Source organism: Watersipora subatra, chromosome 3 (assembly GCF_963576615.1).
Source record: "Watersipora subatra chromosome 3, tzWatSuba1.1, whole genome shotgun sequence".
NCBI classification, from domain to species: domain Eukaryota; kingdom Metazoa; phylum Bryozoa; class Gymnolaemata; order Cheilostomatida; family Watersiporidae; genus Watersipora; species Watersipora subatra.
In genome coordinates, this window is record NC_088710.1 from 74,237,702 (window position 1) to 74,265,592 (window position 27,891).

General features: G+C 37.0%; 2 protein-coding genes across 3 annotated transcripts; one reads left to right on the forward strand and one right to left on the reverse strand.

Moving 5' to 3' along the window:
* LOC137392263 (ataxin-2-like protein) lies at positions 1–26,265 on the forward strand. 2 transcript variants are annotated; one of them, XM_068078930.1, is made up of 19 exons: positions 1–87; positions 1,950–2,112; positions 2,237–2,285; positions 4,456–4,509; positions 7,464–7,535; positions 7,758–7,911; positions 10,687–10,846; positions 10,981–11,217; positions 11,936–12,084; positions 12,285–12,328; positions 13,473–13,807; positions 13,922–13,985; positions 14,140–14,370; positions 15,521–15,626; positions 19,619–19,813; positions 24,095–24,332; positions 24,802–24,848; positions 25,013–25,092; positions 26,129–26,265. In XM_068078930.1, exons 2-18 carry the CDS (start codon positions 2,036–2,038, stop codon positions 25,048–25,050), a joined length of 2,250 nt encoding a protein of 749 aa, XP_067935031.1. In that variant the 5' UTR covers positions 1–87; positions 1,950–2,035; the 3' UTR covers positions 25,051–25,092; positions 26,129–26,265. The 2 variants fall into 2 exon arrangements, with proteins under 2 accessions (XP_067935031.1, XP_067935032.1); XM_068078931.1 differs by having other exon boundaries at positions 19,622–19,813.
* Positions 26,024–27,891, reverse strand: LOC137392264 (nicotinate-nucleotide pyrophosphorylase [carboxylating]-like). Its single transcript, XM_068078932.1, has 4 exons — positions 27,604–27,891; positions 26,943–27,485; positions 26,714–26,845; positions 26,024–26,636 (listed from the first exon to the last, which is right to left on the reverse strand). Exons 2-4 carry the CDS (start codon positions 27,483–27,485, stop codon positions 26,391–26,393), a joined length of 921 nt encoding a protein of 306 aa, XP_067935033.1. The 5' UTR covers positions 27,604–27,891; the 3' UTR covers positions 26,024–26,390.

Genomic DNA, 27,891 nt, shown 5'->3' on the forward strand with positions numbered 1-27,891 from the left:
TCGCCATGTTGTAATTGCTCGTTTTGTTTTTCTCATTGAGAAGATCGCTTTAAATCAATTGACAGTAAACGAAAACAAACACTATATGTATGTACCTTTTTGATATAATGTCGATAGATAAAAACTTTTATTATGCAATTAGTAAACCAATGTTAAACCGCGCTCGGAGTGATATTTCGAATCTCCTTTACCGTCGCTACCGTTAATTGCTATGCTGTTCGTTACTTGCAGTCATCACTAATTAGATGCTAGTGATCTTTTGCAGTTTGCAAAATAAAAGAAATTTATTTGTATCGTTATTTTAGAATCTTATGAAGTAATCATCGCTGTCTTTAGTGCTGGTATATAGATTCCATGCATGAGATTCACAATTTGTTTCAGATTTATTTAGCTGATCTTGATGCAGATTTATTTATGAGATCTAGACGCTTAATTCATATTATTTAATGTAGTTTATTTTTTGTACACAATTCATCTATCGATATTCGGAATGAAAACGTTATGCAAAAGTATCTAAATAAAACTTTGTTTTTTTTTGTTATCTCCCTTAACTTTGGCTTCATACTAATTAATGTTTGAGTGAATAAGATAAATGGTGGCTAAGTCGAAAAGCTAATGGTTGCTGTTGCCGACAGGCTATTAGTCGAATTCTTAGGCTATTAGTCGAAATTGAAGAGTATCGAAAAAATTTGCATTATAACTAGCCTATCATCTTGCTACTATTTCCAAAAAGTATGCGTATAGCTTAGCCATAACATCAAAAGTATGTCATTTTAAACGATTTTACTACATATAGCTTGTAAAACAAATAAACATACATGTCAGTAAAGTTGTGGTAGCTTTTAACAAACCTAATTTTCCATAGCAACATCGTTCTTGAATCGCAGGAGCACACAATACGCTGTACTTTTATGTATTATTACACTCATATGTTGCAGAATTTCATAAAAATTCTGCAACATATGAGTGTATGCATATTAAAATTGTGTGTCAAATATTTTTCTACTGGTTTTCGACTAATATTCTAAATTTTCAACTAAAACTATACTTCTCGACGAAAGGCTTCAAATTCGACAAATGGCTTTTTGGCAAATGCGTATTTCGGTCAATAGAATTTTAGCAAAATAACCAAAAACCCATAATAATAGTTGATTCGTGATTAATCAAGTTTGATGTATGTTGTTTTGTGTGTATTGCTGGTCTAATGTTAAATTGTTGATGCATTTACTTATTTTGATGTAGAGTGGCATACTATTATGTAGTATGAATAGCTAATATGCAGGGTTGCGGCGCGTTAGAACATTACGGCGTCATTGCAGTGTGATACGCAGTATTTTTGCAGTGCATTACAACTCTTTAATGTGCAGTGGACATTTACTGCAACTGTGCTCCTGCAATTTGCCCTCCGTGATTTTAATGTGTGTTTACTTCTATGACAAATTACTTGAAACCCAGATATTCATGCATATTGTGAATATGCATTCTTCAAAACTTGACGCTGCATGAGAACTGTCACTGCCCATACAGTGCGCTCTCGGGTTACGATGTCCCTGTTATACGATTTTTCCGCCTTACGAGTAGAACACGATGGTTTTTCATCCTCGCCATATGAATCCTATTTCACCATTTGAATTCAGCAAAATTTTTGTTCAAAATCAAATTTGGCAGTTGGTGTGCTTATTACCTCGATAGGACAAAGATGACGATATGCTGTTCGTCGAAAATCTTCTCACAACGCTTAAAATAGGTAAACAATGTTTTTCCTTTAAAACCTGCAGCAAAGTTGGAGTTGCGATCTCTTCAAACTGAGGATTAGGGATTAGACAACCCTGGAACAGATCAAAACCGTATGGCGAGGGCGCACTGTATAGATATAGGTATGGAGGAGTTCGTTTTGGATAACTTGAAATTTTCTATGTTAATTTAGCGTTGTGTGGTTCTTGTTACAGATTTTGTCAACTGGAGTGCGCTCGTGGTGACGACACATTTGGCTGGTAATGGTTTAATAAAGAAGGGTTAGCAGTTCAATACAAGAATGAGCAGTGCAGCTGCTCGTAGGAACCCACGATCCAATCCGCAGCCTCGGTCACACCATGTTGGTGATACCAACAGGTTAGGATAGGGTAGTATACTATTATGTACAGGCATTTCTGGCAATTTAGAGAAATGAAGTATAAATTAACCACAAGCATGCCATGTTGCACTTGAGAATTCTGATTGCATTTTATTTTGCCAGAGGATCTGGATCACCTGACTATCACAAATCACGAAGCCAAGATGTAGAGGTTAGTAGGTACTTACTTTGGTTGATGTGATCCTTCTATGATGTTGGGCCATTGGTAATAATAATTATATTGTTTTGTTATGGATTTAATAAGTTTAACTCTTGGAATTATTCACAGTAATCCTTTGCTTTTTCGTGTCTCTCTTTCTCAAGATATTTCAACAGTCATATTTAATTTAGCTGATCAAGCGCGACATGGGCGATAGGTACGGGTTTAGTATGCATTGGACAACGCTTTAACAAATCAAAAGCGATAGCTATTTGCCTGTGAACTTCTCTGTTTAAAATTGTTCAGGAGAAAACCTTGCAGGATCTTTATTATTTATCAAAGGCTGCATGAAGGTTGAAGGTTATTTGCAAGAATTATTTTAGCTGCATGATCTCACTGTAGCATTTTTTTGTCGACAAAATAATGTTTTCAAGTAAATTGTGTGATAAACCAAATATTTCAGTCAAATTATGAGCTATAACTTATCTAATCCATGTAATAAGTGATTGTGCTGTTGCACAATTTTAGGGATTGTGCTTTTCGTAGTCAGAACGTGTTTGTGTTTGATCAACTTTTGCAGTTAGTAAAAACTACATCCATGCCGAAACAGTTATTTTGCGTGCTAATACTTCTTGATGTGTAGCCATGACTAGCCATAAATTTATTTTTGTAGATGAATTTTTGATGTAGAGGAATAACAAATGAGAAATATGATCAGAAAATTACAGTCAATTCGTTATCAATACAAAGTAAATGCAAAGTGCCATCGGGTACATTTTTTGGTATTAGCTGCTTATATTGTATTTATATTTCATTAGGTTTTCTTAGCGTTTTTGTGGCAAAGGGAAGATTTTTTTCTTAAAGGTTGACTTGCAACACAATTCGCATTACAGTTATTTGGTATCAAAAGGTTCACCATGTTTTACTCTGCTGTGTTGTAAATGCAAAATATGTGGAAATGTGATTACAAGCTCATAAAAGCTAAAAAATTAACAATTATTCACAGCCATCACGAAAACGCTGTATGTTGGAATCCCTTTATTTCGATGACGTACTCAACTCGACGCGGTTATTGTTTTGTCACATGATGGTATCACATGAAATGAAAGCAATAAAAGGCTCAATCTAAAACGTCTCGTAGCACTAGTTTATGACAAACACTTCGGGTTCTACTAGAAAGTCCTTAATAAATATAGATGCTCGTTACTTTACAGTTTCGTTGCAGCTTGGTCTAGTCATCTAGTCGTAATCTGATCATGTGACCCATGCTTCCTGCCAAATAGCGCGAACAATTTCTGCAGCATTTTTTGACTATCACAGGTGACCAACGAGCTTCTCATGTTTATCAGAAGATGATATGCACTCCTTCGAGCTAAGGTTAAAAAATTAAACTAATTTTTAGGCTATGTTTTGAGATATCAGTGCTCAAAGTGACAGCATTACAATGATAATGAAAATGACGCGTAAGGACAATATACATTGTTTTATTGAATGCCTGAAGTATATTTGTGAAAATATTTCGACGAATGAGGTTGCATGAAAGTGTAAACAGAAGCACATCGTGTTCAACAACGTCCCATTTGAGCCATTTTGGAAAGGGATTAAATCTACGGCGGTCTCGTGTGGCTGCGATTACTTGTTCGTTTTTGAGCATTCAAGAGCTTGTAATCACATTTCCACATACTTTGCACCTACAACACAGCAGAGTAAGACAGGGTGAATCTTTTGATACCGAATAACTGTAATGCGAATTGTGTTGCAAGTCAACCTTTAACATTTTTTACTTTTGTACCTTTTGTACATTTGTTAGTTTTAGTTTTTGTCGTTGTGATGTTAACCGGTATGATATTTTTGTAGCCTGCCAAAATTTACACAATACCAGACTTACTAGTAAAGCATGTTTGTTTGGTAAATTTGCATAGCTTTTTTAATAGAACTGCATTAGTTGAGTTTGGATATATGGAGTTGGGTGTTTGTATTGCAAGCGTTATACTGAATCACTGCTCACGTTTCATAGGAATCATATCATAGCTTAGCTCATGTTTTGAGTTTCTACATCTGTGTAAATAATTAGTCTATGGCTAGGATACCATTGATTTATCAGTTAGGTTTGAGTACAAGTAGATTTCTGTTGAAGGTTTATGCAAACTTCATATCTACTCCTACTAAATTGTCATTTCAGATAGCTGGTGTCTACAAGAACCCTAGCTTCACATTTCATCTCACAACACTTGTGGTAAGTGTGTTCATATTAGTTCTACTAGCCAGTTGTAATAGTAGTTCAAATGATACAATGGGGCTCTCTACAGCCTTTGTCCACGACTTGTTCTGTCAAAAACCCCTTGTCAAAGCTGTAGTCATATTTTCAGGTTTACGACATTTAATAGCCAGTTTGGAAATTTTGGAGAATTATTTCCTTGTTATTGGATTATTAACGTTTCATCGCGGGTTACATCACTGTAAAGGGGTGGTCACACAAGAGCCAAAACAAAGTAAACGACGCAAAATGATGTCGCAGTCAGTTGTAAGCTGTTCGGCCAAAGACATTTCTGGCCGAAATGAACCATTTCGATCCTGCTCGAACTTTCATGGCCGAACCCTTGCTCTTATGGGCTGGTTAAAATTCTAGCGAGCACGCGTCACATTTCTCCTTACGTGCGCGTGAGCAAAGTTAAAAAAGAAATAGGACGATCTTTTTATTTCGTTAAATAAACAACATGAAGCAATTTACGACAAGGCTCACTTGGACTTGTGATTATGTTGCATAAATGTAAGATGTTGCACTCAAGTTTTGCATAAATGTAAGAGAATGGTTGTGGTTTTCTTTCGCGTAGAATCAAAGTAATGTGTCATACTCATCCTGATGAAGAACCGTTGACTGATTTATTTATGTAAAACCACTGTACTATGATAAAGACTGTTTTTGTTTGTTATGTACTCAGCATAGAAAAACATTCATATGTTAACAAAAAATATAATTTTGTTGATGGGAAGGGTTGGCAACATCTTTGTATCGAGTGATTTATTTTGAGCAACTGAACGATCTTCTAATAAATCTGTTGCATAATTATAATTATCACATGTTCCTCAAAGTTTTTTGTTTACAGTAGAAATATTTAGCTCAAATACATAACAACTACCAATGAAACAATGTCTTGTCTCCATGCGTATGGTATATAGGAAGCGAAGCGACTTCAGATGCCGTGTGACATGTGGCTTAGCCGAACCGAGGTAAAACAACCTCTAAACCAAACCTAAGTCGGTTCGGCCATTGTGTAACCACGGTTTTAGACTTCGCTACTATGCAAAACTTGTAAACTCACTCCTATGAAATTTTGCACATTTCCCAATAAAATCACCTTTATAGAAAGTTGACAACCTTCTGCTGTGTATTTCTGCACACGAGAATCATGGAAAGTGAATCCTATATAAGCCTTATATAATATAAGCCTTATATAATCCTATATAAGCCTATATAAGCCCCAACTCTCCATCCAAAATGTGTTATTTTAAATAAGACTGATATTAAGGGTATGCTATGTATAATGGTATATATAATGTATAATGGTATATATAATGGTATATATAATGGTATATATAATGTATAATGGTATATATAATATATAATGGTATATATAATGTATAATGGTATATATAATATATAATGGTATATATAATATATAATGGTATATATAATATATAATGGTGTATATAATATATAATGGTATATATAATGTATAATGGTATATATAATGGTATATATAATATATAATGGTATATATAATATATAATGGTATATATAATATATAATGGTATATATAATGTATAATGGTATATATAATATATAATGGTATAATAATATATAATGGTATATATAATATATAATGGTATATATATAGTATATAATGGTATATATAATATATAATGGTATATATAACATATAATGGTATATATAATGGTATATACAATGGTATATGCTTGGTTGCCTCCTAAATAAGAGAAGCAAGTCGGAAATGTTTCCTGTTATCTCGCAAATAGTTTGTATGTGCTACATTACAAAATATTTGTTATACAGGCTCATACTGCTATCCAACTGTTGTTCTAAATTACTGCGTAAAGCATTTTGCGTGCTAGCCAATTTATCTGTTCTAACAAATACATGTAGTTCTCAATGAGTTTCCATCTGGTTTCTCAATATTTCATTTTCATTCATCATAAGTTGCTTGCTAAACCATCACATCAGTCTTTCCTTAGATGCTGTTCAGACAAGAGTTGTCTAAAAACATCCTGTCGCAGGTGCCAAAGCTTTTTTGTGATAATATCAGATTTGTATGGACTGTACTATTAGGACAAGCAAGAACCCAGACTAATGTAACTTTTTGAAATGAGATTCGTTGTACTGTGATCACCATATGAATTATTTTCCGATTGGATAGTAAGTAGTACAGCAAGATCATTTGATTTTATTACTATAGGCTGCATTTTAAAGCGGCGACAAGCTTTATTAAATGCAACTGTCAAAATCTCTCTTTACATAGCTTATACCCTCCGATGCTAGCCGGTTATTTGTTTTGGTTAAGCACATTTCCTTTGAAATATTTTGCAAACAGTTTCTTATTGATGACTTGGCTGTTCATACCACAACGAACGATGAACGTCTAGAATCGCATCTCTCCAATAGTCATTACTAGGAATAACAGCAACAGCGAGTTATGTGTAAATATGACTCCGTGGGCAACAATTATTTAGTGTTTGACTCTTTGCTTTTTAATAGACATAACTTGTATGGGAGATTGTACAACTCGGGTAAAAGCTTGTCTAGTATGAATAGAAAAAAAAATATTTTGAGAAATGGATTGTGTTATCACTACTGGTTGAGCTGTGCTCAAAGTTAATGTACTGTGTACTGCAAGATTACATTCACTTTGTTCAGAAGACGTACATTATTCTGTTCGTCAACAAACGGCATTGAACCGGTGCACCAAGGAATCGTCCAATGGTACAAAGTTCTTCAACTGAGATTTATTCAAGAGTTATGTTGGTAAATGCCTTGATGTGTCACTAGCACTAGTACTTACTGCTCCTAACACCGGGAGTCACATGATATACGAACTATAGGAAATAGCACTAGGAAACTTTGTATATTTTCCAAATTGTATGCAGGGCTTTTGAATTATTATCCCATTTTAGGGGTGCACTGTGAATGTTCGTGTTCAAAATGGCAAGTGCTATGAGGGAATATTCAAGACCTTCTCTTCAGAGGTGAGTTGGCCCTTCGTCCTTACGGAGGTTACATCATACCCATTGAACAGCAGCTATTAAGACTATTACTTGTTATTAATAAAAGACAATAGATGCTTGTAGTTGGTACTATACTGCGCTTGTGACTTTGCATTAAGTTTGCTTGAATAGCATAAATGGACAATGGAGGGTGCTTTCTGTCTAGAATGATACTACTGGCCTGCACCCTCTTCTTCCTTTCAGTTAGAGGTCGTAATAGAGTGCGCGCATCTCGTCGACCCCGATAAGGAAGATCGGCTGCCTCTAAAGACCAACTTGATTGACAAGCTGATTGTCAGTTTTGAGGACTTGGTGTGTATGGATGCCATCGATGCAGACACCAAATATGGAGAAACAGGTCAGGGAATTTTCTGAAAGTAATTCAGTTAGTAGGTTAGTAAGTTGGTGACTTGTCCCTTCTGCAGTTTCATTAGTAGGTTAGTAAGTTAGTGACTTATCCCTCTGCAGTTTCATTAGTAGGTTAGTAAGTTAGTGACTTATCCCTTCTGCAGTTTCATTAGTAGGTTAGTAAGTTGGTGACTTGTCCCTTCTTCAGTTTCATTGGTAGGTTAGTACGTTAGTGACTTATCTCTTCTCCAGTTTCTTAGTTAACTTCTGACGCTTAGATGTTCACAACCTACATGTTTCTACATACCACGGCTATTTATCTACCAGCTGGTAATGCGGACGGAGGGTTGTGTTCAATTGATATTTAGAGTTGTTTACCTTCTCTGCAGTGGTATTTGCCTCCACATATTAGACTTTTCTGTGTTAATGCGAATGGCATTAACTAGTTGAAATATAGCTGTTACAATATTATTGGAAATCTAACTGCGGCCTGCTGACTGAGTGTCTTGAAGCCTGTTTGATTAGGTTCGCCACTCTGCGTGCGCTAATAACATGCATAGACATGTATGTTGCTCTTTCTAAAAAACGTGACGATCGTTTTTACATCTCTGTTTTGTATCTACCTTCAGTTACATTAATAAAAAGGGAGTATTGCACAGGTAACACTAAAACGTATTACTCCATCACCCTGTTGAATGTAACTGGATCGCTGCTCGTTGAGTTTTGATTAATTAGCGTGTCTGGAATGAAGGCAGGTATTCACATTTTATGAGTTGGCAGTAAAGTGTCTCTTTTTATTCAACGAGCGATCATTGATAGTAAGTCTTAAGATTTACAGAATGCCGATGCACAACCCTTCGAATGTTTTCTATTTTTTAGACTGAAGAAATCCGAGTCCATTTTTAGTGTTTAGGTACTTATTTGAAAGAGTTACTCCATTTCAAACGTCCGGGTTCTGATGCTCATTGTGATTATAAACCCTGAAATTCTTGTGAAAGTTGATCACAGTCCTTCAATTTAAACCTTTCTTATTGAGCTGGCGCTTCACTTGTTTGGATCTCTTATAAAATGCATTAATTAGTAATTTCTGTACAATTCTAGCAGATTTGTGGTCAAAAAGGTTCACATTCTTTTGTAAGTGGTTAATGTAAGATTTTGCTAGATTTAAATTAGTTTGTAGCTTCTAAGTAGCAATTGATGTACGAGAGGCGCCCCTATCGCCCCTGTCTTGGAACTTAGAAGATGTATAAGTCTGTGAAGTTATTAGCTCTAACTCGGTGTGTTTCTAATTTACTGGTTACTATCGCTAGGAATATACTTGTACATATCTTTCATATTTGTCATATCGTTACTATAAAAAAATCTCGTGAGCTGTTTTACTAATCGGAAATATTGGCATTACAATAGGAAATCATCCTATATTATAAAAGTTGTTTAAGAGCTATTTTATGTAACACATGTGCCAAACAACCATGTTCCGAGATCAGGACTTGATTGTGATGGACGCTGTAGTCATTTGATATTGAACCTTACAATTGGATGAAATTTGTATATCACTTGCAAATGTGTGGTGGGACAGGGTGGCAGTTGAATGCTCAAGTTTAATGCATTTGAGAGTAACTGAATAGAGCCAAACCTCAACATACGAGCTTAATTTATTCTTATTTCCTTCGTACGTCGACATTGTACATTGACATTGTTTTAAATATTTCTCTAAGAGTCCAGTGTATGTTGCTTAACTTGTTTTAGAGTCAAAAATAATGTAATTATACATATCATTTAAACCGATGTATTATATAGCGCTGTATGAAATATTAAATGATTAGTTACAAGTAAAACCTAATTTAGTCAATTAATAATCTGTAAAAGGTTTTTATTCTTCATCGTACAGACACGCGAACTAAAATGTAGGCTTGACAATGCATAGGGTCAGTGATAGAATGTCTGGTAGAAATATGTGAGGTCATTTACTGTAACTTACACTAGATATAATTAACATTACCGTAATCTATATATTTGCCTTCGTATTATTTTCAGTTTCATCCAGCTTTTTCACTCACTAAATTACAATGCTTTGAGACATCTTGGATGTCATATGTTGGAAATTACTTCGCATGTCTAGGCAAATACTTGCTCTAGGTTGTATGTAAAAGAATTGTTAGTAGAGGTGATTATGAGTCAAGGTTTGAGTGTAGCGTGTAGTTTGGTAAAACATCAGTATGCGAACGCTGATGATAAGAAGGCTATAGGTTGTCGTGGCCAGCCCAAGATTCCGTGTCAATGGTATTACTCCAGACAATTTTGCTTCCTTCTCTTTCTCTCTACGGTTTTGTTTTCATCTCTCTAGTGTCCGCATTCTTTTTCATACTAACTACAGCTATAATTTCTCTCCTTATGTAATCTACACCAAACGACTAGTCAAATCCTTTCTTATTACAATGACAGCCAGTTCTCAGTGACAGCCAGTGAGAGCAGTGCAAATTTTAATTAGGTAATTATGTTTGGACAGGGGCAAAGTATGGCACCCTAAATTGCTAGCAGGGTGTCAAGGCCTTCAATTATTAGCTTTCTGCCAAACTTCCCATAATCTCTTCGGGACACTATGGCGGAAATCCACAAATAAACAAAAGGTTTCTGAACCCGTTAGCAATGCTCTCGTTTACTGATTTGCTGTCACGCCACTCTGATTGTTATATATTAGAGCAAAGATTGCTACCATCACATTCACAGAATTGTCTTAGGAGTGAGCAGGAGTGATAAGCTACCTACATTTGTTGATTTGCAGATTCTTTCACTGATTCGGCTATAAGCAAAGCCCAAGTGAACGGTATGTCAAAGACGAGGGAACTCACACCGTATGTTTTAGAATCATCAGATAGCGCGTTAGAAAGACCTCTCGAAGAGCTCGATTCTGAATCACCGTGGACACCAGAGAAAATGTTCAAGTACGAGTTCACCATGTGCATTTATGAGTTTGCCGTTGTTTTTATTATTGCAACTATTGTATTGATTTCAACTACATTAGCGTCTAGGCGCATGCTACAGTATTATTTTAAGCATACGCTCCTCGCATTTCTAGAGCTCACGAGGAGAAGTTTGGCGGTGCCTCCAATTTCAATGAAGAAAATTATACGACAAAGCTCCCATCCGCCGACTCTCCTGGCTTTCAGCAAAAGAAGGAAGCAGCTGATCGTATGGCAGCTAGTATTGAATCTGACAGCACATCTCGAAGGCATGCTGAGCTCGAAAATGGCGATGGGCGGGATGAAGAATCCAGATACAGCGCTGTTTCACGTCCACATATTCCAACGACAAAGTGAGTAAGAGGTTTACATTATACCGTTAGATGGTATGTCTTGTTGAAGTCATCTTCTTTCCTCGTGTCTATGCTGTCCATGAGGGGCAGGTGTGTCTACGCTGTCCATGAGGGCAGGTGTGTTTATGCTGTGCAGAAGGGCCGGTGTGTCTATGTTGTTCATAAGGGTAGGGGTGTCTATGCTGTTCATACGGGCAGGTGTGTTTATGCTGTCCATAAGGGCAGGTGTGTCTGTGCTGTCCAGAAGGGCAGGTGTGTTTATGCTGTCCATAAGGGCAGGTGTGTTTATGCTGTCCAGAAGGGCAGGTGTGTTTATGCTGTCCAGAAGGGCAGGTGTGTTTATGCTGTCCAGAAGGGCAGGTGTGTTTATGCTGTCCATAAGGGCAGGTGTGTTTATGCTGTCCAGAAGGGCAGGTGTGTTTATGCTGTCCATAAGGGCAGGTGTGTTTATGCTGTCCAGAAGGGCAGGTGTGTTTATGCTGTCCAGGAGGGCAGGTGTGTTTATGTTGTCCATAAGGTCAGGGGTGTCTATGCTGTCCAGAAGGGCAGGTGTGTTTATGCTGTCCAGGAGGGCAGGTGTGTTTATGTTGTCCATAAGGGCAGGTGTGTTTGGATATGATGGATAGTTATTTGACTGATTGTTCAATGTCCCAGAATATCATATAACCAAATATATAACACAATTGATTATTTTAATTTGAAAATGTCTTTTTTGTAGCCGACACAATCTGCCAAGTCGATTAAGAGATAAGGTGCCCACCCATTCGAACAAAGCACTTAGCCAGTCAGTAAAAGTTAATGGTCGTGACGCGCATCCAAGATCCATGTCTGACAAATCGAAGGCAACGGCACTGCCACCGTCTTATGGTAGGTTTTGTAATGCAAGTTGTCAACTTTTGCTCCCGTATGACAATTGCGCTAATCCGATTAGGTTGGTGTAGTGGGAAAGCATTAATTTCCCTAATAAAGGTGTATTGGCTAACAGGTATCAGGACTATTCATGCCAAAAAGTTGCACATACTTTTTTGCACGTTGATATCCTGATAATAAAGTTGATTTTCTTGTAGAAGTGGCAAAGCTGAAGCGCTGGAATGAAAAATTCAAAATGGAGGTATACCTATATATTGACTTTTGTCGGTTTATTTCAGTTTGGGTTTATTTAGAAAATTTGTTACTCACAACTATGCTCGCCATTTTAAATTATTGTGTTATTGTAATCTATCGACTGTTTTTGTTGGCTTTCTGCTTTTTTAATTTATAAAGTTGCCTTTCATTAGTTTTAAGGTGAGAATAACTCTGAAGCCTTGTCTACCATTAGCTAAATCTCTTCACATCGTTAGTCTATATCATCTCCCTCAAAGCTGTACAATGTTTTATTGGCCATTGTATCAATTACAACTGTTGAAAATGTTGAAATGCTGTATACTTATGCTGGGAACTTATAAAAGCTAAAATGGTAAACTTGCTGTAAACTAAAACATAATATAAACTTAATGCTGAAAAGTGGAACAAAAAATTGGAATTTTGCTGTGTAATGTTATTTTGTGTGTGATACGGTAATGAGCTTGAAGTCATTAGATTATTAGTAACATTGGTGACTTTGCAATTGTAGCGATATCACATTACTCAGGATTATCAACTGCAGTCCATAGTTGACTTAGATTTGAAGTTATCTGCACCTGAAACATTGGGCTCTATAATACAGCATCCAGTGCACTTGTCTGTAAATTTGATTTTTATTATAAATATTAAGCATGCATAAAGCGCTGAAAAAACTCGGATGACAGAGAAAGTCGCTGTAATAAGGGTTGTTCATAGCATAGCTCCTGAGTAAGCTGTATGTATAGTCTGCTTTCTACTTATAACAATGATGATTTATGTTTATTAAACGAGTTTAAATTTATTCATGAGGCAATAACTCCTAGTTGTAGCCCGATTACACCTGTAATCTAATGCAAAGCTATCCATGAATGATGCAATAACTGAGTCGTATGTAATGCTAATAAATCAACAATTCCGTACTTCCTCTGCTTGATTTTGTCACATAGTAAGAACTTGTAAAAAGCCTGCTCTTGCAATTTCTTATACATGCACTTATTTTATGTCTGTTTGAAAACTTGGAGCTGAATTGTTATTGTACAAGGCATGTTACTGTCTCGGCGGATGTATATTTCAAATGTAGTATATGAATATCTTAGCTTTATCAGAAAATGCTTGTCACAATATCAATATCAAAATGCTCGTGGATTGTACAGAATGGTAATAGTGTGAACCCAGCTGGCCCTGCTACGGACCAACGGCTGACTAGTGTGGAGAGCAAGGCAGATCCAGTTCAGTCTAAGGCAGATCCAGTTCAGTCTAAGGCAGATCCAGTTCAGTCTAAGGCAGATCCAGTTCAGTCTAAAGCAGATCCAGTTCAGTCTAAGGCGCACTCCCAAGCTGCTGCTACACCTCCAGCTCCTGCTGCTATTACTTCTAAGGCTGACACAGCCGCAACCCCATCTCCCAGTTCTCCTGTCAGCAGCGTGTCCGTAGCTTCTCCTCTCCCTTCGGCTGACAAGTCAGTTCCAAGTGCCCCTGAAGTTGAAAAGTGAGTTCTACCCACCTCATGGCTTGGAATTGTTGTCAGCAATCTTATATTTACAAGTAGTTCTAGACCAGTGCCTATAGGATTTAGTTGCTAATACGCTCTACATACTTACAGAAAAGAAGTCAAGACACCGAAGAGTACCCTTAATCCTGAGGCTAAGGAATTCGTCTGTGCTGTGGTAAGAATCATGGTCATTTGTCAATCGAAGAAGTGTTTTGTGAACAATTTCATAATAGTGATCATTGTATTGTATACAGTGTTTTATTTGGGTTTTGGGAAACCTGTAATAGGGATGGTTTGAGCACATCATTAAGTATGACTCATGTTTACAGAAGCCCATGGCTGCGCCGGCTGCATCCTTACCGCCATCCCAGCCAGTGCAACAACAACCCATGGCTCCGCCCCCGCAACAGTTGTCACAGCAGCAGGCAGCCTACAAGCCATCCAACAAAACAGCTGTTGTGTCAGTCCTTCAGGCGCCAAATAAAAATGCAGAGATACCGACTGCGCAACAAGCCATGGGGTCACCGCTGACCCACACCCCATACCCACCACCATATTTGGTAAGCGAATCTTTTGAAGATGAATCCAAGTAATGAGCGGTGAGGAGTTACATCTTAGCGTGCTCTGGGTAGTCTGTCAATTGTGATTAAGATCAGATAGCTGTTTAAAAAAAAGGTCAATTCTCTCACATCAAAAACAGCTTGTCATGTTTTATCCTAGTAGTAGCAATGAGAGCTCATACAGTTCTCGAGATATGAACAAAACGATTGAAGTGAAAATTACACCCAACTAGTGAAAGCAACTTAACCGTTCCACTACGGTGTGCCACTCAAGTGACATGCAGCATCGTGTATTCTGTACGGGATGCCACTTTCAAACCCGCTTGACACGTTGTTAGGACATGTGGTATTGCTCGCAAAAATTATCAAAACGTCATTTTATCAGACCAATGATTACGCTAGTTTCAACTCTAGAAATATGAAAAATAAAATTTTTTGATTCAGTTGTTTTATATTCAAGATAGATGTTGATCGCCAATATTGCAAAAAAGTATGTCCCAACTTCTTGCATAAGATGCTACAAATATTTTATCTCATAGGAACTTTGAGTGCTCATTTAGTAGCAAAATTAGTGAACCTGATGATTCAGATGGTGACTGTGACTGACTGCTGTAACTGATATTTCTAGGGAAAGTATAGTGGAGAGCAATATTTCATGATAAATTTCTGATTTTTAAAATCTCAAATTTTAAATGATAGAAAAATATGATTACCCTATATAAACTTGATAAAACTAGTCCGTTGCAGGAAAAATGTACTGATCTCTCATTTTTATTTTGTGGCAGTGTAATTACATCAATACTTTTCTAATTATGGTAAAAAATGTCCGCCCGAGTCTGCCTTTTAGTCTGTAAAAGTAAAATTACTAAAAAATATTTTGTCCATCGTTTGATTTTGTCATAAATAACCCTATAAATGGTCTATTTTTGTGTTGAAGAACGGCTAAGCATCTAGTCCATTTCCTTGCTTCTCTAGCATTATAACAGTTGGTGTTCTCTGAAGGCCTTCTTCAACTTCCCTTCAACTCTTGCTGATTATTTCAATTTACCACATCTCCTTATCTATCTTAGTATATGTACCACATCTCCTTATCTATCTAGTATATGTCATTGCATCCTGTATATGTACCACATCTCCATATCTATCTTAGTATATGTCACCGCATCCTGGACAACGGTTGCAGAGGATGACTTCTTATCCCGGTACTGACAGCCAACCGGGTCCTCCTCACAACATGCAATTCATTCAACCAATTGGTGAGTTTTCATCAGCTGCGGAATATTCACTTTTCGTTGAATATGTTTTGTCGGCCTAGTAAAAGAAAAATTAATTTCTTCTGTGCATCAAATGTTTGAACAGGCTTCAATCATCAGCTGCTGTCATCACTAAAGTTACTGTAGCCTGGTTCACACTGTATCGCCGTAGGTCCGCCTTTTATTTTCGACATTTATTTTCTATTATGTGAACCGTAAGCCGGTGGCATCGAAGAAGCAACGCGGCCACGTCAGGAAAGTTCGCAGTCGTTAAACTTTCCGGTATTTTGCCGAGCATCGACGACCACTTTTGAACCATTTCGGCGATGGTAATTTGCGGTCACCAATAGCATGATTTATTATTTATTTATTTCCGTTTATGACCGTTGCTGCGGGACTGGTTTTTGATTTCAGTCATGCGAAAAGAAAGAGGTATCTTTGCGATAATTTAAAAAGATGACAACACTACGTCACTGATGCAAACGCTGATAGGTTTATGATAGTGTAAACATTGTTATTATTGACGATCACAGAAGTATCGGTAGAATCAACGCCGAGATATGGCAATATAGTGTGAACCAACCTTATGGAACATTGAAAATAAATTATAAAACCATCACTCTCCTGATATTGTTAATGACAACTATGATAATTCTCAACATGACAATTCATGCTTGTGCAGTCACCAGGCACCTACTGTAGCCTGATGACTGCACAAGCATGTATGTATATATGTATTTATGTATGTACGTACGTACGTACATATGTTTGTGTGTGTATGTATGTGTGTATATATGTATGTGTGTGTATGTATGTGTGTATATATGTATGTGTATATATATATATGTGTGTGTATGTATGTGTGTGTATATATGTATGTATGTGTGTGTATGTATGTGTGTATATGTATGTGTGTGTATGTATGTGTATATATGTATGTGCGTATATGTATTTGTGTGTATGTATGTGTGCGTATGTATGGATGTGTATATATGTATGTGTATATATGTGTATGCATGTATATGTATACACATATATATGTGTATTGCGGACCCTTGCCATACGATTTTAATTCATTCCGGTGTTGACACCGTAAGGCGAAATTTTTGTATATAGCGGTATACAAATTAGTAACTGATCATAACCACTAAATACCATAAAGTTACTGTAGGTAACTATTATAGTTATTAAGGTTAACATACAATTTTGTTACTAATTTTTAATGTACAGTATTTGTATAAGTTTTGACGATTCTGATCAAATGATGTCGGCATTATATAATTAGTATGGTTTCTATACCGCTCTATACGATTTTTTCACCATACGATGCCAATCTTGGAATGGATCAAACTAGTATTCTGAGGGTGCACTGTACGTCCAGTACGAATGGCGGGGGGTTCTTACCTTTGAGACAGACGTCTGACATGAACATGGAATTTATTTTAAATGAATTCAGCCTGCTAAACACATACTTAAAGGTCGGCTTGCAATAAAATTCACATTACAGTTATTTGGTATCAAAAGATTCACCATGTCTTACTCTGTTGTGTTGTAGGTGCCAAATATGTGGAAATGTGATTACAAGCTCTTAAAAGCTCAAAAACGAACAGAAAATCGTAGCCACACGAGACCGCCGTAGTTTGGATTCCCTTTCATATAACATAACTGTAATGTGAATTTTGTTACCAGTCAACCTTTAAAGCTAAGTTTTAGCATGTATTTTTTGAACTATTTTACTGAACTGCAGCTTTTCATCGGCGTAAATTTCATCACCCAACAGTTTCCGGTTTCATTTTAACAATAACTAATAATGAATAACGCTGAACTGAGAGAGCGAGCATTGTGTCTATTTAATTCGTTGTGTGAGGGATTTTAACGAATAGCATATCGGCATATTTGTTATTCCGACGCAATCAGCTCACCGACTGCCAAAAAATATTTTGAATGAAGAAGGTGAAAAGTCATTGTGTTTTACATTGTAGGGTGAAAAAAATTGTGTAACATGGTCATCGTAACCCGAGGGCGTTATGTGTGGTATGCGTTTGTATAGTGTGCTTGTGCGCGCGTGTATGGTGCGCGTGTATAGTGTGCATGGTGCGCGTGTGTGGTGTGCATGCGCGTGTGTGTACGTACATGCGTGTGTGTGTATGTATATGTTTATGTATATGCATGCATATGTATGTTTGTGTGTATATATATATATATACACATATACAGTCAAACATGGATAACTCGAACTTCACGGGACCGAGCGAAAGTGTTCGAATTATCAGAGCGTTCAAGTTATCAGAGCACTGTCACAAGTTCATGTATTTACTTATTTATTAGTAGATACATGTACATATACAAACTATAATATAAATCAAAAGCATAAATGGCTTGTTTCAAATTAAATGCTTCTAATGTAAAGTTTAAAACATTTTTATCAAAAAGTATAGAGATTTTTCTATCACTTGAGATTGGTTTGTTGTTTGAGGTGATGTTATTGCCAGGACGTTTTTTTAGATTGACATTGGCAAAACTTGATCGTTATTGAAATGCTCAAAAGAAAAGACATCTTTTTCTTTTGAGCGTTTTACCCACGATCAATTTTGCCGATTTTTCTTGAAGTTTATGCAAAGATTACCTTACGTTACCTGGGATCAGTTAAGAGCAACACTCCAAGGCAGTTCAATTAGAAGTTTTACGAGGTTTTACGGTACATTGTATATCACTCTATCACTCACGCTTTTTGAATGGATACTTATTGAATATACAAACGTATTCTGTGTTTAGGTCAAACAATGAATAGTTTTTTTAGCTAAGACAACGTATACGTTTAATTACAACAATTTTTAAGACGTTTTAAACATTCAACATTCCGACGTTGATTCAACACGGAATCAACGTCGGAAAACTATTCATCGTTTGACCTAAACACATAATACATGTACGTTCAATAAGTATCCATTCAAAAAGCGTGAGGTGATATACAATGTACCGTAAAACCTCGTAAAACTTCTAATTGAACTGCCTCGGAGTGTTGCTCTTAACGAATACCACTTTCCTTGCTTCCGAAGAGCGATAGCTAAGCGGATGTTTGGTATAAATCAAATTTCACCAAACTTTTAGAAAAGTCGTTGACAAAAATATTTTGCCGATGGTGGTAATAACTACGCCTATGAAATACGAAAAGTTGAGGTTTTCCTCTATGGCTTGGAATAAAGTGATTTTTTTCTAAAGCGATAACAACCGGTTCGGTGGCCGTTGGGCAAAAAACAGTTCGAGTTATCTATAGCAATTTATCATTACGTAGGAACGGACCAAAGAAACAGTTCGAATTAACCATGTGTTCGAGCTATCCGTGGGCGAGTTATCCATGTTTGACTGTATATATGTATGTGTATGTGTATGTATATTTATGTATGTACATATATATATGTTTACTAGCTGTGCCACCCGGCGTTGCCCGTGTAATAGAAAAGTCTTTGGACAGAAAATTGATTTGTATTTAACATATAACAACATTTGCATTCTAACTTTCAAACTACATATCATGAGAGAAGTGTGTCGTGTAGTTGAAATAAATTAAGAGAGAAATAAAAGCAACTGTAAAGGTATTAAAACTTTGTCAAACAACTGTACCTTTCAAGCTAGTAGCCTGGCATATTGCCAATAGAAAATTCCACTAAGCTAGTTAATAAGGTTAGGCTTCCAATGACGGTAAGCCATGACTTTGAGTCTGCATTGTTGTCCAGCTCAGCTGTTCTAATAATAGCTATAACCGGAAAACCTACACACATATGACAGACATACGTTGAGAAATATATATATAGATGTATAATGTGGTGTTAAGTAGAGAACTCATTACTAAAGAATATGTTAATGGAGCATGTAGCAGTTAATGTGTGCGTGTACGTGATGGGGCATTATTAATATATGTCTGACATGTTACACCTTTGGAGGTTCACTGTTGTCAATGGAAGACTGATATTCCAGCTGCGTATATTCTTTAGCAGGAAATGCACCGATGCTAACTACACAGCAGCCATTGGGTCCCATGCCTCAACCACAACACTCACAACCCGGTCACCTCCACCAGGCAATGATACCACAGTCTGCCTACCCGCCTCCCGGGCCTCACACAGGTGTTCCTCACACAGGGGCGACAAGCCAGTCTCACCATTCTCAAACGTCAGGATTTAATGCTGGTATGGATTGCCATTGCTTATTGCCTGTTTAGACTAGATATTACACTTGGATGATGAGCCAACGAGTATCAAGTTTTGAGCGTTATCCATCGTTAGGATCTTGCAATTTTAATATGTAATACCTGAGGGTGGTATCTAGTAATACCTGAGGGTAGTATCTAGTAATACCTGAGTGTGGTATCTAGTAATACCTGAGGGTGGTATCTAGTAATACCTGAGTGTGGTATCTAGTAATACCTGAGGGTGGTATCTAGTAATACCTGAGGGTGGTATCTAGTAATACCTGAGGGTAGTATCTAGTAATACCTGAGTGTGGTATCTAGTAATACCTGAGGGTGGTATCTAGTAATACTTGAGGGTGGTATCTAGTAATACCTGAGGGTGGTATCTAGTAATACCTGAGGGTGGTATCTAGTAATACCTGAGGGTGGTATCTAGTAATACCTGAGGGTGGTATCTAGTAATACCTGAGCGTGGTATCTAGTAATACCTGAGGGCGGTATCTAGTAATACCTGAGGGTGGTATCTAGTAATACCTGAGGGTGGTATCTAGTAATACCTGAGGGTGGTATCTAGTAATACCTGAGGGTGGTATCTAGTAATACCTGAGTGTGGTATCTAGTAATACCTGAGGGTGGCATCTAGTAGTACCTGAGGGTGGTATCTAGTAATACCTGAGGGTGGCATCTAGTAATACCTGAGCGTAGTATCTAGTAATACCTGAGCGTAGTATCTACTGTACTTTTCGGACTATTAGCCGCTACTTTTTTCTGACGATTTGAGTCATGCTGCTTATAGAAGTGTGCAGCTATTCTGTGGCTTTTTCTTTCGCCGCTAGGGCGCATTAACCAGAATCTCCGGTTAGTGCGCCTCTAGCAGGAAAAGAAAATACGAAACAATGCCGAACGGTACTGTTTCGTTAGGCACTAGGTTAAAAAGCGTCGATTAATACGAAACAGTGCCGTTAGGCACTGTTCCGTTTTAAACAGCGAAGTTGCTGCCGCGTTAAAAAGCACTGTCCCGAGTTCTGCGGCCTATACAAAGGTGCAGCTTATGTATTGTTTTATTATCGGTTTTTGGAAATTAAAGCAGATACGGCTTATATAGGGGTGCGGTTTATAGTCCGAAAAGTACCGTAGTAAAACTTACACAAAGTTATCGGATGAATACGTTAAATGGGCCTGTAATTATAATATTGTATGTTGTCTCAGCGTGTTAGTTTGAAATTCTGTTGACATATAACGAAGTACATATAACTTTGTTATATCATCAGCAACATCTGGATGCTGTGCTGACTGGACATGAAACATGTAAGAATGCAAGTTTCCAAAAAAACTTTTAAGATTTTTGGCTAAGGTTTGTACACTGTAACTTTTGCACACAGCATATAGCTCATGTGAGTCAGTTGTAGTGTTAACACATTTCTGGTAGGATTGCCATCATAAAATCTCATCATTCAATCATCGGTAATTTCTACAGACATGAGAAATTCACCAAATAATTGTGGGCATTTGTATATAATGATGGTTATAAGCGCAGTCTTTTACAAGCATACAGTTAGTCAGTATGGTGATGAAGGTAGTACATGTCAGTTATTACAGGCGACTAGTAAAGATTAGTACTGGCAGGTGTCACTGATGTAGTTTATCGATCTGTATATATCGGGATCCATCACTTATCATCTTTCATTACTTCTACTCAGGCTAAATTACTTGTGCTTCAGTCAATTTCGCATTTTACCTCTGTCAATGTTAGGGTTGTTAATATCAGGCATAGACCTATTAACTATGCTAAGTATATTATAACTATATTAAGTATATTAGGTATATTTAATAGGTCTATGATATCAGGTAATACATAGATCTATTCTATTATATCCATTGTATAGTGTTTGATAGCACAGTTAAGTTTGTTAATATCAGTAATAGATCTACTATTTATTCTATTTAATATGTCTTATATTGTTTGATAGCACAGTTAGGGTTGTTAATATCAGGTATTAAAGCACATAAACTACATAATTTTTTTATTATATATTTCAATACATCAGAGTCTTGGCTTTCGAATGAGCCTATATTCAATACACAAAGAATAATAGAACTATGAAAAACGGGGTGTCAAAAGTACGTCCTGCAAAAAAACACTTGGTTCAGGTACTCAAAATGTGACATCATAATTCTCATTTAGCCTTAGGTCGTCGATCCCTTTCGCTGCCATTGAGGCTGCGTTTTTCTGTGACAATCGGTGCTGTTAAACCCGGAGAGCGCTAATAATAAACCAGGATTCTAGATAATCAACAATGCCCGGGATCGTGCTAACGCCCGACCAATACAAACACATGTTCTGGGTTAATTAATTATGCTTCAATAAGTGTACTGTCGTTGATAAAGGTAATGAAATCACATCGATTAAATTATGACCTGTGGTTGCGTGGCCCTTGGACTAAATGTCAATCGCACTTTCGCGAGATCACGCAATGCTTGAAATTAATTAGTCTCAGTCGTCACCCTTAACATCGCATTAAAAATAAAGAGCTAGTGCATAATATCATCGGGAAAATATAGTATGGTTCTTGGAGTCTGAGGTACTTATCATAGAAATAATATGTACATGGAGAACTAATGACACTGATTCCTTTGTCATTTTCATTCGTTCTCTGGAGTTGTCCTACCTTTGCCTGCCATTAGCGTCATTATCGTAGTTGATAAATAAGCGGTAAAAGCACACAACAACGAATATGAGAATTGTGACGTCACAATTTTCGAGACTATGCCAGTAAACTTTTTCGCGGTAGAGCTCTGGGGAAATCGTATAAACACCAACCAATGTCTGTCTCACCATGGCAAACAATAGCTCATTCGAAAGCCAAGACTCTGATGTATTGAAATATACAATAAAAAAGTTATGTAATTTATGTGCTTTAACTATATTAAGTATATTTAATAGGTCTATGATATCAGGTAATACATAGATCTACTCTCTATTCTATTATATCCATTGTATATTGTTTGATAGCCCAGTTAGGGTTGTTAATATCAGGTAATAGATCAACTATTTATTCTATTTAATATGTCGTTTAATGTTTGATAGCACAGTTAGGGTTGTTAATATCAGGTATTAGATCTACTCTGTATCAAATAATCAAACAACTCTGTAGAATTGAAAGTTTTGAAGAATTTCTAATTAAGTTGGTCGGATAGCTTTGACATATACAACACATTGCTGACTTTTGTCCCCATTCATTATGATTATATATTACAGCGATGGTTTTACATGGTTCATAATAAGTTCTAAACCAAAATAAAACTCTTTAAACTAAATAAAATAAACTAGGTGTTTTGGAAGTCATCCCACAATTGTGAAGGATTATTGCCATAGCTACCAATATTTTTGGGCATGATGAATTTTTGAGCAGGGTATTGTCAGTCTTTTGTTTACATCGCGTTTGCAAACAATTAGCTCCTTCAGTGCCACACAGCTCTGAGTGTTGTCCGTACCCGACGTCTGTTCATAGAAACAGCCAAAATGGTAGACTAGTATTTTGGTAATCTTTGAACACTTACCAACAAGTAGAATGTCTGTCTGTCAGATATTTGTTAGCAGTATGCCGCTAATATTATTTATCCAATCATGAGTAAAGTACAAGTACATTGCAAATTCACTTTGACTGAGTAGTGTGATATTTTATCTGATCTAATGTATCAATAACATCAATAACGACAGTTTAAGTCTTGGATGACAGATAATAATTGTTGCTTGAAACGTTCAATTTCTCAGTTATTAGGCAGATAGTCAGCTACAAACAAATATAATAACAAGATTTTGTCATCGACCTGCATTTTGTCTCTGATCAAGTTCGCCAAATGATTGAAGGGGTCTGCCTCTTAGCAGTTTTTACGGGGTGCATAAATCACTGTTGTCACACTTCCTTTACCGATGTTTTAACGTAATTGTCGATGTCAAATTTGGCAAGAACTATTAAAAGTGTGTCTAATTGTGAGAGCCAATTTCATCCATATGTTACCGCAGACAGAACGGAGGAGGACCTGATCTTTCGTCTCCAAGAAAACATTAATATAGGAAAAATGCATTCGGTACACTAATAATAACAAGCCTAAATGAAAGGTCATGAACTTTTCCAGAGCCTTTGAAACCTACTGTGGGTATCAAAAATGGTGTTGGTCACCAGTTTTTGTGAGAAGAAAATCTCATCACAATGTTCGCAGTTTTAATATTAGATATTATATAGTGATCATTGCTGATAGATCTCAAATGTTGTAGCGGGTTCTTATCAACCAGGCTTGGTACCGACACAGGGAGGCCAGCAACCACCTGGGCAGCCTCCATTACAGCCGTCACCGCACAATCCATCCCCTTCACCCGCTCCCATGCAAAGCAGCAATCCTGCATACCCCTTTCCCCCTGCCTCTCAGCAGTTCTACTCCGCGCCAATGGTATCTCACGCGGTTTCTCAAGCATCCTCTTACCCTCAACACGCCCAACCAGTTGTCTACATTCAGTAAGTCGCCAGCCAGGCATCTTTTTATATGACCATTTTGATAGAACTACTATGCAGATAGTATCCGCTCAAATGTGGTTATCTCCTGCACCTTGGTTCTTCCATAGTTCATCTATTGAGTTCAATAATGGTTTTCAAGCTAACAATTTAAAGAAATGAGCAGAGATAAAAGAGCAACCGATGTCAGCAACTTACAGATATGTAGAAGCAGTTGTTTCTGCCAGATCTTTTGAGCAAAAGGTTTGCTAGTTTGCAATAAAAAAGATTTTTGGCGGATTCTTAAGGCAGGAAGTTGCAGAATAGCAATAAGGTGATGAGAAGCAGCAATGTATGTTTTGTAATTCTGTCACACGGACAACCGATCAATCCAAGTTTTGTGGTGATGCTTAAACCACATGCTCTCAATCATGCACCTCAAATCTGTTGCTCCTGTTTTGTGCTTTAACATGTTTCACTTATTTTTTTGTAGTCAACCTGTTGCTGGACAGTTCCCCACAATGTATCCACCTTTCCCAAGTACGATGGCTCTCCATACTCTACCATATATTTATGCGTACTATTATTGGTCCAATCTAACTTTTCTCTGAACGCGTGTTCTAAACACCTTGAGTTACATGAATATAAATGTTCTATGCTTGCGTGAATTACATTATGTTGAGCCAAATTTACTGCCTTTATAGTGCAAGCTTATCCTCCAAACTTCTCTGGACACCAATGAAACTCTCAGGAGAATTAAAATACTGACTACAGAACAAGCTAGGTATGTAAATTAGAACAGGAGTAAAGGCGGTAAAACAGCACATGGTAAATCCTGATAGTTGTTGCCTGACTCATAGTCCTTATCTGCATCCTTATTACATCGGCTTACAGTAGACCCTCCTATAACGTAAATTCCAGATAACGGAAAAAATTTATGCAAAGTTTTTGCTTCGCACCACGTAAAAAATTCCACGATGTAAAGTGTTAAAAGTAGGGTCAACTTCTCGAATTCGATATAAACGGTAACTCACTGCACTTGTGAGAAAAAACGACCTGTGTATAGCGCTACATGTATAATATACAACATCCATGACATTTTAGTTTTTCGTGAGATATCGTTAGGTGTGTCGACAAAACAGAAAATAGATAGCTGTGCAGTTGTTAATCAATACGAGGTGATCGATTAGTACAGGTGTTACAGCATCGGTCTACTAATCTAAATGTCACGAGTAGGGAGTATCGTTGAAAGTTGTCTTTTATCCTAACCTGGACCCCCTGGATACAGATAGATAACGAACAGGCAGACAACACTCTTTTTGTAGAAATTTTTTTGCTTCATTGTAGATGTATAACATATTTGTTATTAGTTTTACCTTCTAGAATCGACTTTGCTGTTTATAAAACCATTGAAATTAATCAGAAAAAGAGAATTTGTCAATGTAAACTAATTATGATACCGCCAACAAAATAAAAGGTCTAGTTTTTTTTTGCCTGGCCAAAGGGGTGAGTTTAGAAAGATTTTGGAACGGATTAATAATTTACATTTATTTTACTGTTCATATAAAGGAAAATCTTTATAACGTAATCGTTCCTTGAACAGATTATACGTTGTAGAAGAGTCTACTGTATTTGCAAGATTGTCGATCAGGAGAACACTTTGAAACTACTGGCAATTGATAAAATTGTGAAAAGAATAAAAAAGTGACTGGCAATTATACCATGATGAACTTTTATTAGCAACTTTGTACTGCACCTGTAAGTCATAAAACTTGAGTGAATGATGGACCAGAGGCTGCAAACAATTCTGTTGCTTGTAGGAAATTCATAGACTTCATCTAATATGTCAAGTCCGGAGTCCGATGGTAGAGAGTCATCAACAGCGATCTTGGCAACCAGCCAACACGGTTGAACTAGTGTCATTATATATTTTCTACATAAGTGATTTCCATTGGACTGACGATTCTTTCTACTACGATATTTTCAGCTTTTTTAAAGTAAAAAGATATTGAAAATTTTTGGAGCTCCTAATAAAATTTGGCCGCATGTAATATGGTAGTGCAGCCGAAGTTCCAAACCAATTTAATTCTGGGTCATGTTGAGTGAAGGAGTGGAGTTAACTTGTGGATTTGTTGGATCACGGTCTTCCCTCCTTATTTTCAAAGAGAAATCCAAACAGGGATATCCTTGAGTAAGCTTACTCATTGAGAGTATGTCAATGTGGTCGCTGAAATAGGCTGACACATTTTGCATCGTGATCCCACCACTAACTTCAATAAGGAGATGAGAGAATGTTTCTTTCAATTTTTTGGCCACTTCGCATGCCGTCTAAAATATAAGCAAGTGATTTGAGTTTTGTAAGTGAAAGATGTTGTTTTGATAAGAAATAAATAGAAAATGCATACTTGCGGTTCAAAGTTATCCAGCATCACAATATCAGATCCAGCAGCTGCTGCCTCGCATGCTTCCTCATATGAGCGACATTCTACTTCAATCCTCTGAGAGAAGCCACACGACTGCCTTGCCATTCTTACTGCCTGTCATAATGTAGCAAGTTTACCCATTATGTTTACATAATGTTTACAAGCATTTGGAAATAGTATACAATTTTTTAAATAAATGTAGGACAAAAACCTTGGTTATGTCGCCTCCTGTAGCCCAAATGTGATTGTCTTTGAGCATCACCATGGATGATAGACTGTTTCTATGTTGTGCCACACCACCCACCAATAAGGCATATTTTTCAACTATTCGAAAACCTGGTGTGGTCTTTCTTGTTCCGGCCACTTGGCCTTTCCATCCAAATTCAGTTGCCAAATCACAAACTTGCTTTGCTTGAGTTGAGATTCCACTAGCTCGGCTCAAAATGTTTAAAGCTACACGTTCGCCCAATAAGATGTTTCGTGCAGGGCCAATAACAGTGGCAACACGAGACATGACTTCAATGTTGTCACCTTCTTTATAATTCCACTTCACATGGCATTCGAGTTTGCTAAACAGTGTATCAAAAAATGGAATGCCCGACAGGAGTCCTTGGGTTTTGCATATTAGAACAGCCTCATCGTTTGCATTTTCCACAACAACACCAGCAAATTCGAATGATGGTACATCCTCATCTAGCCAGTCTTTAACTTTTTGCTCCACCATAAAAGCTGGCAGTATACCAGAAAAATCCATCTAAAAAATATCAAAAGTATGTGGTCAAACCCTGCTGTTTGAACAAACTGAAACAGCCTCAATATGGTAGCAGCGAAGTTAATGGGTTGGGATTGGGGGGGTCAAAAAATGGTCCGACCTGAGACCAATTCCTGAAATGCCATCTCCTGTAACAATGTGTGGGTGGCTGTGTTCATGATTGTCGGTCTTGGGGTGGCAAGGTAAGTAGAAACTGGTAGATGTTTGATCGCTGTAGTACCAAAAACAAGATAATGATGATAATATATACCGTAAAACCTCTAATTGAACGCCACCTCTATTTGACCCAATACTCTATTTTTCAACCCTTAGGAGAAGGGTTGAAAAATAAACCATTGACCGCCACGTTAAAATTCTTCAATTTTTTTAACCAATAATAGCAATTGAT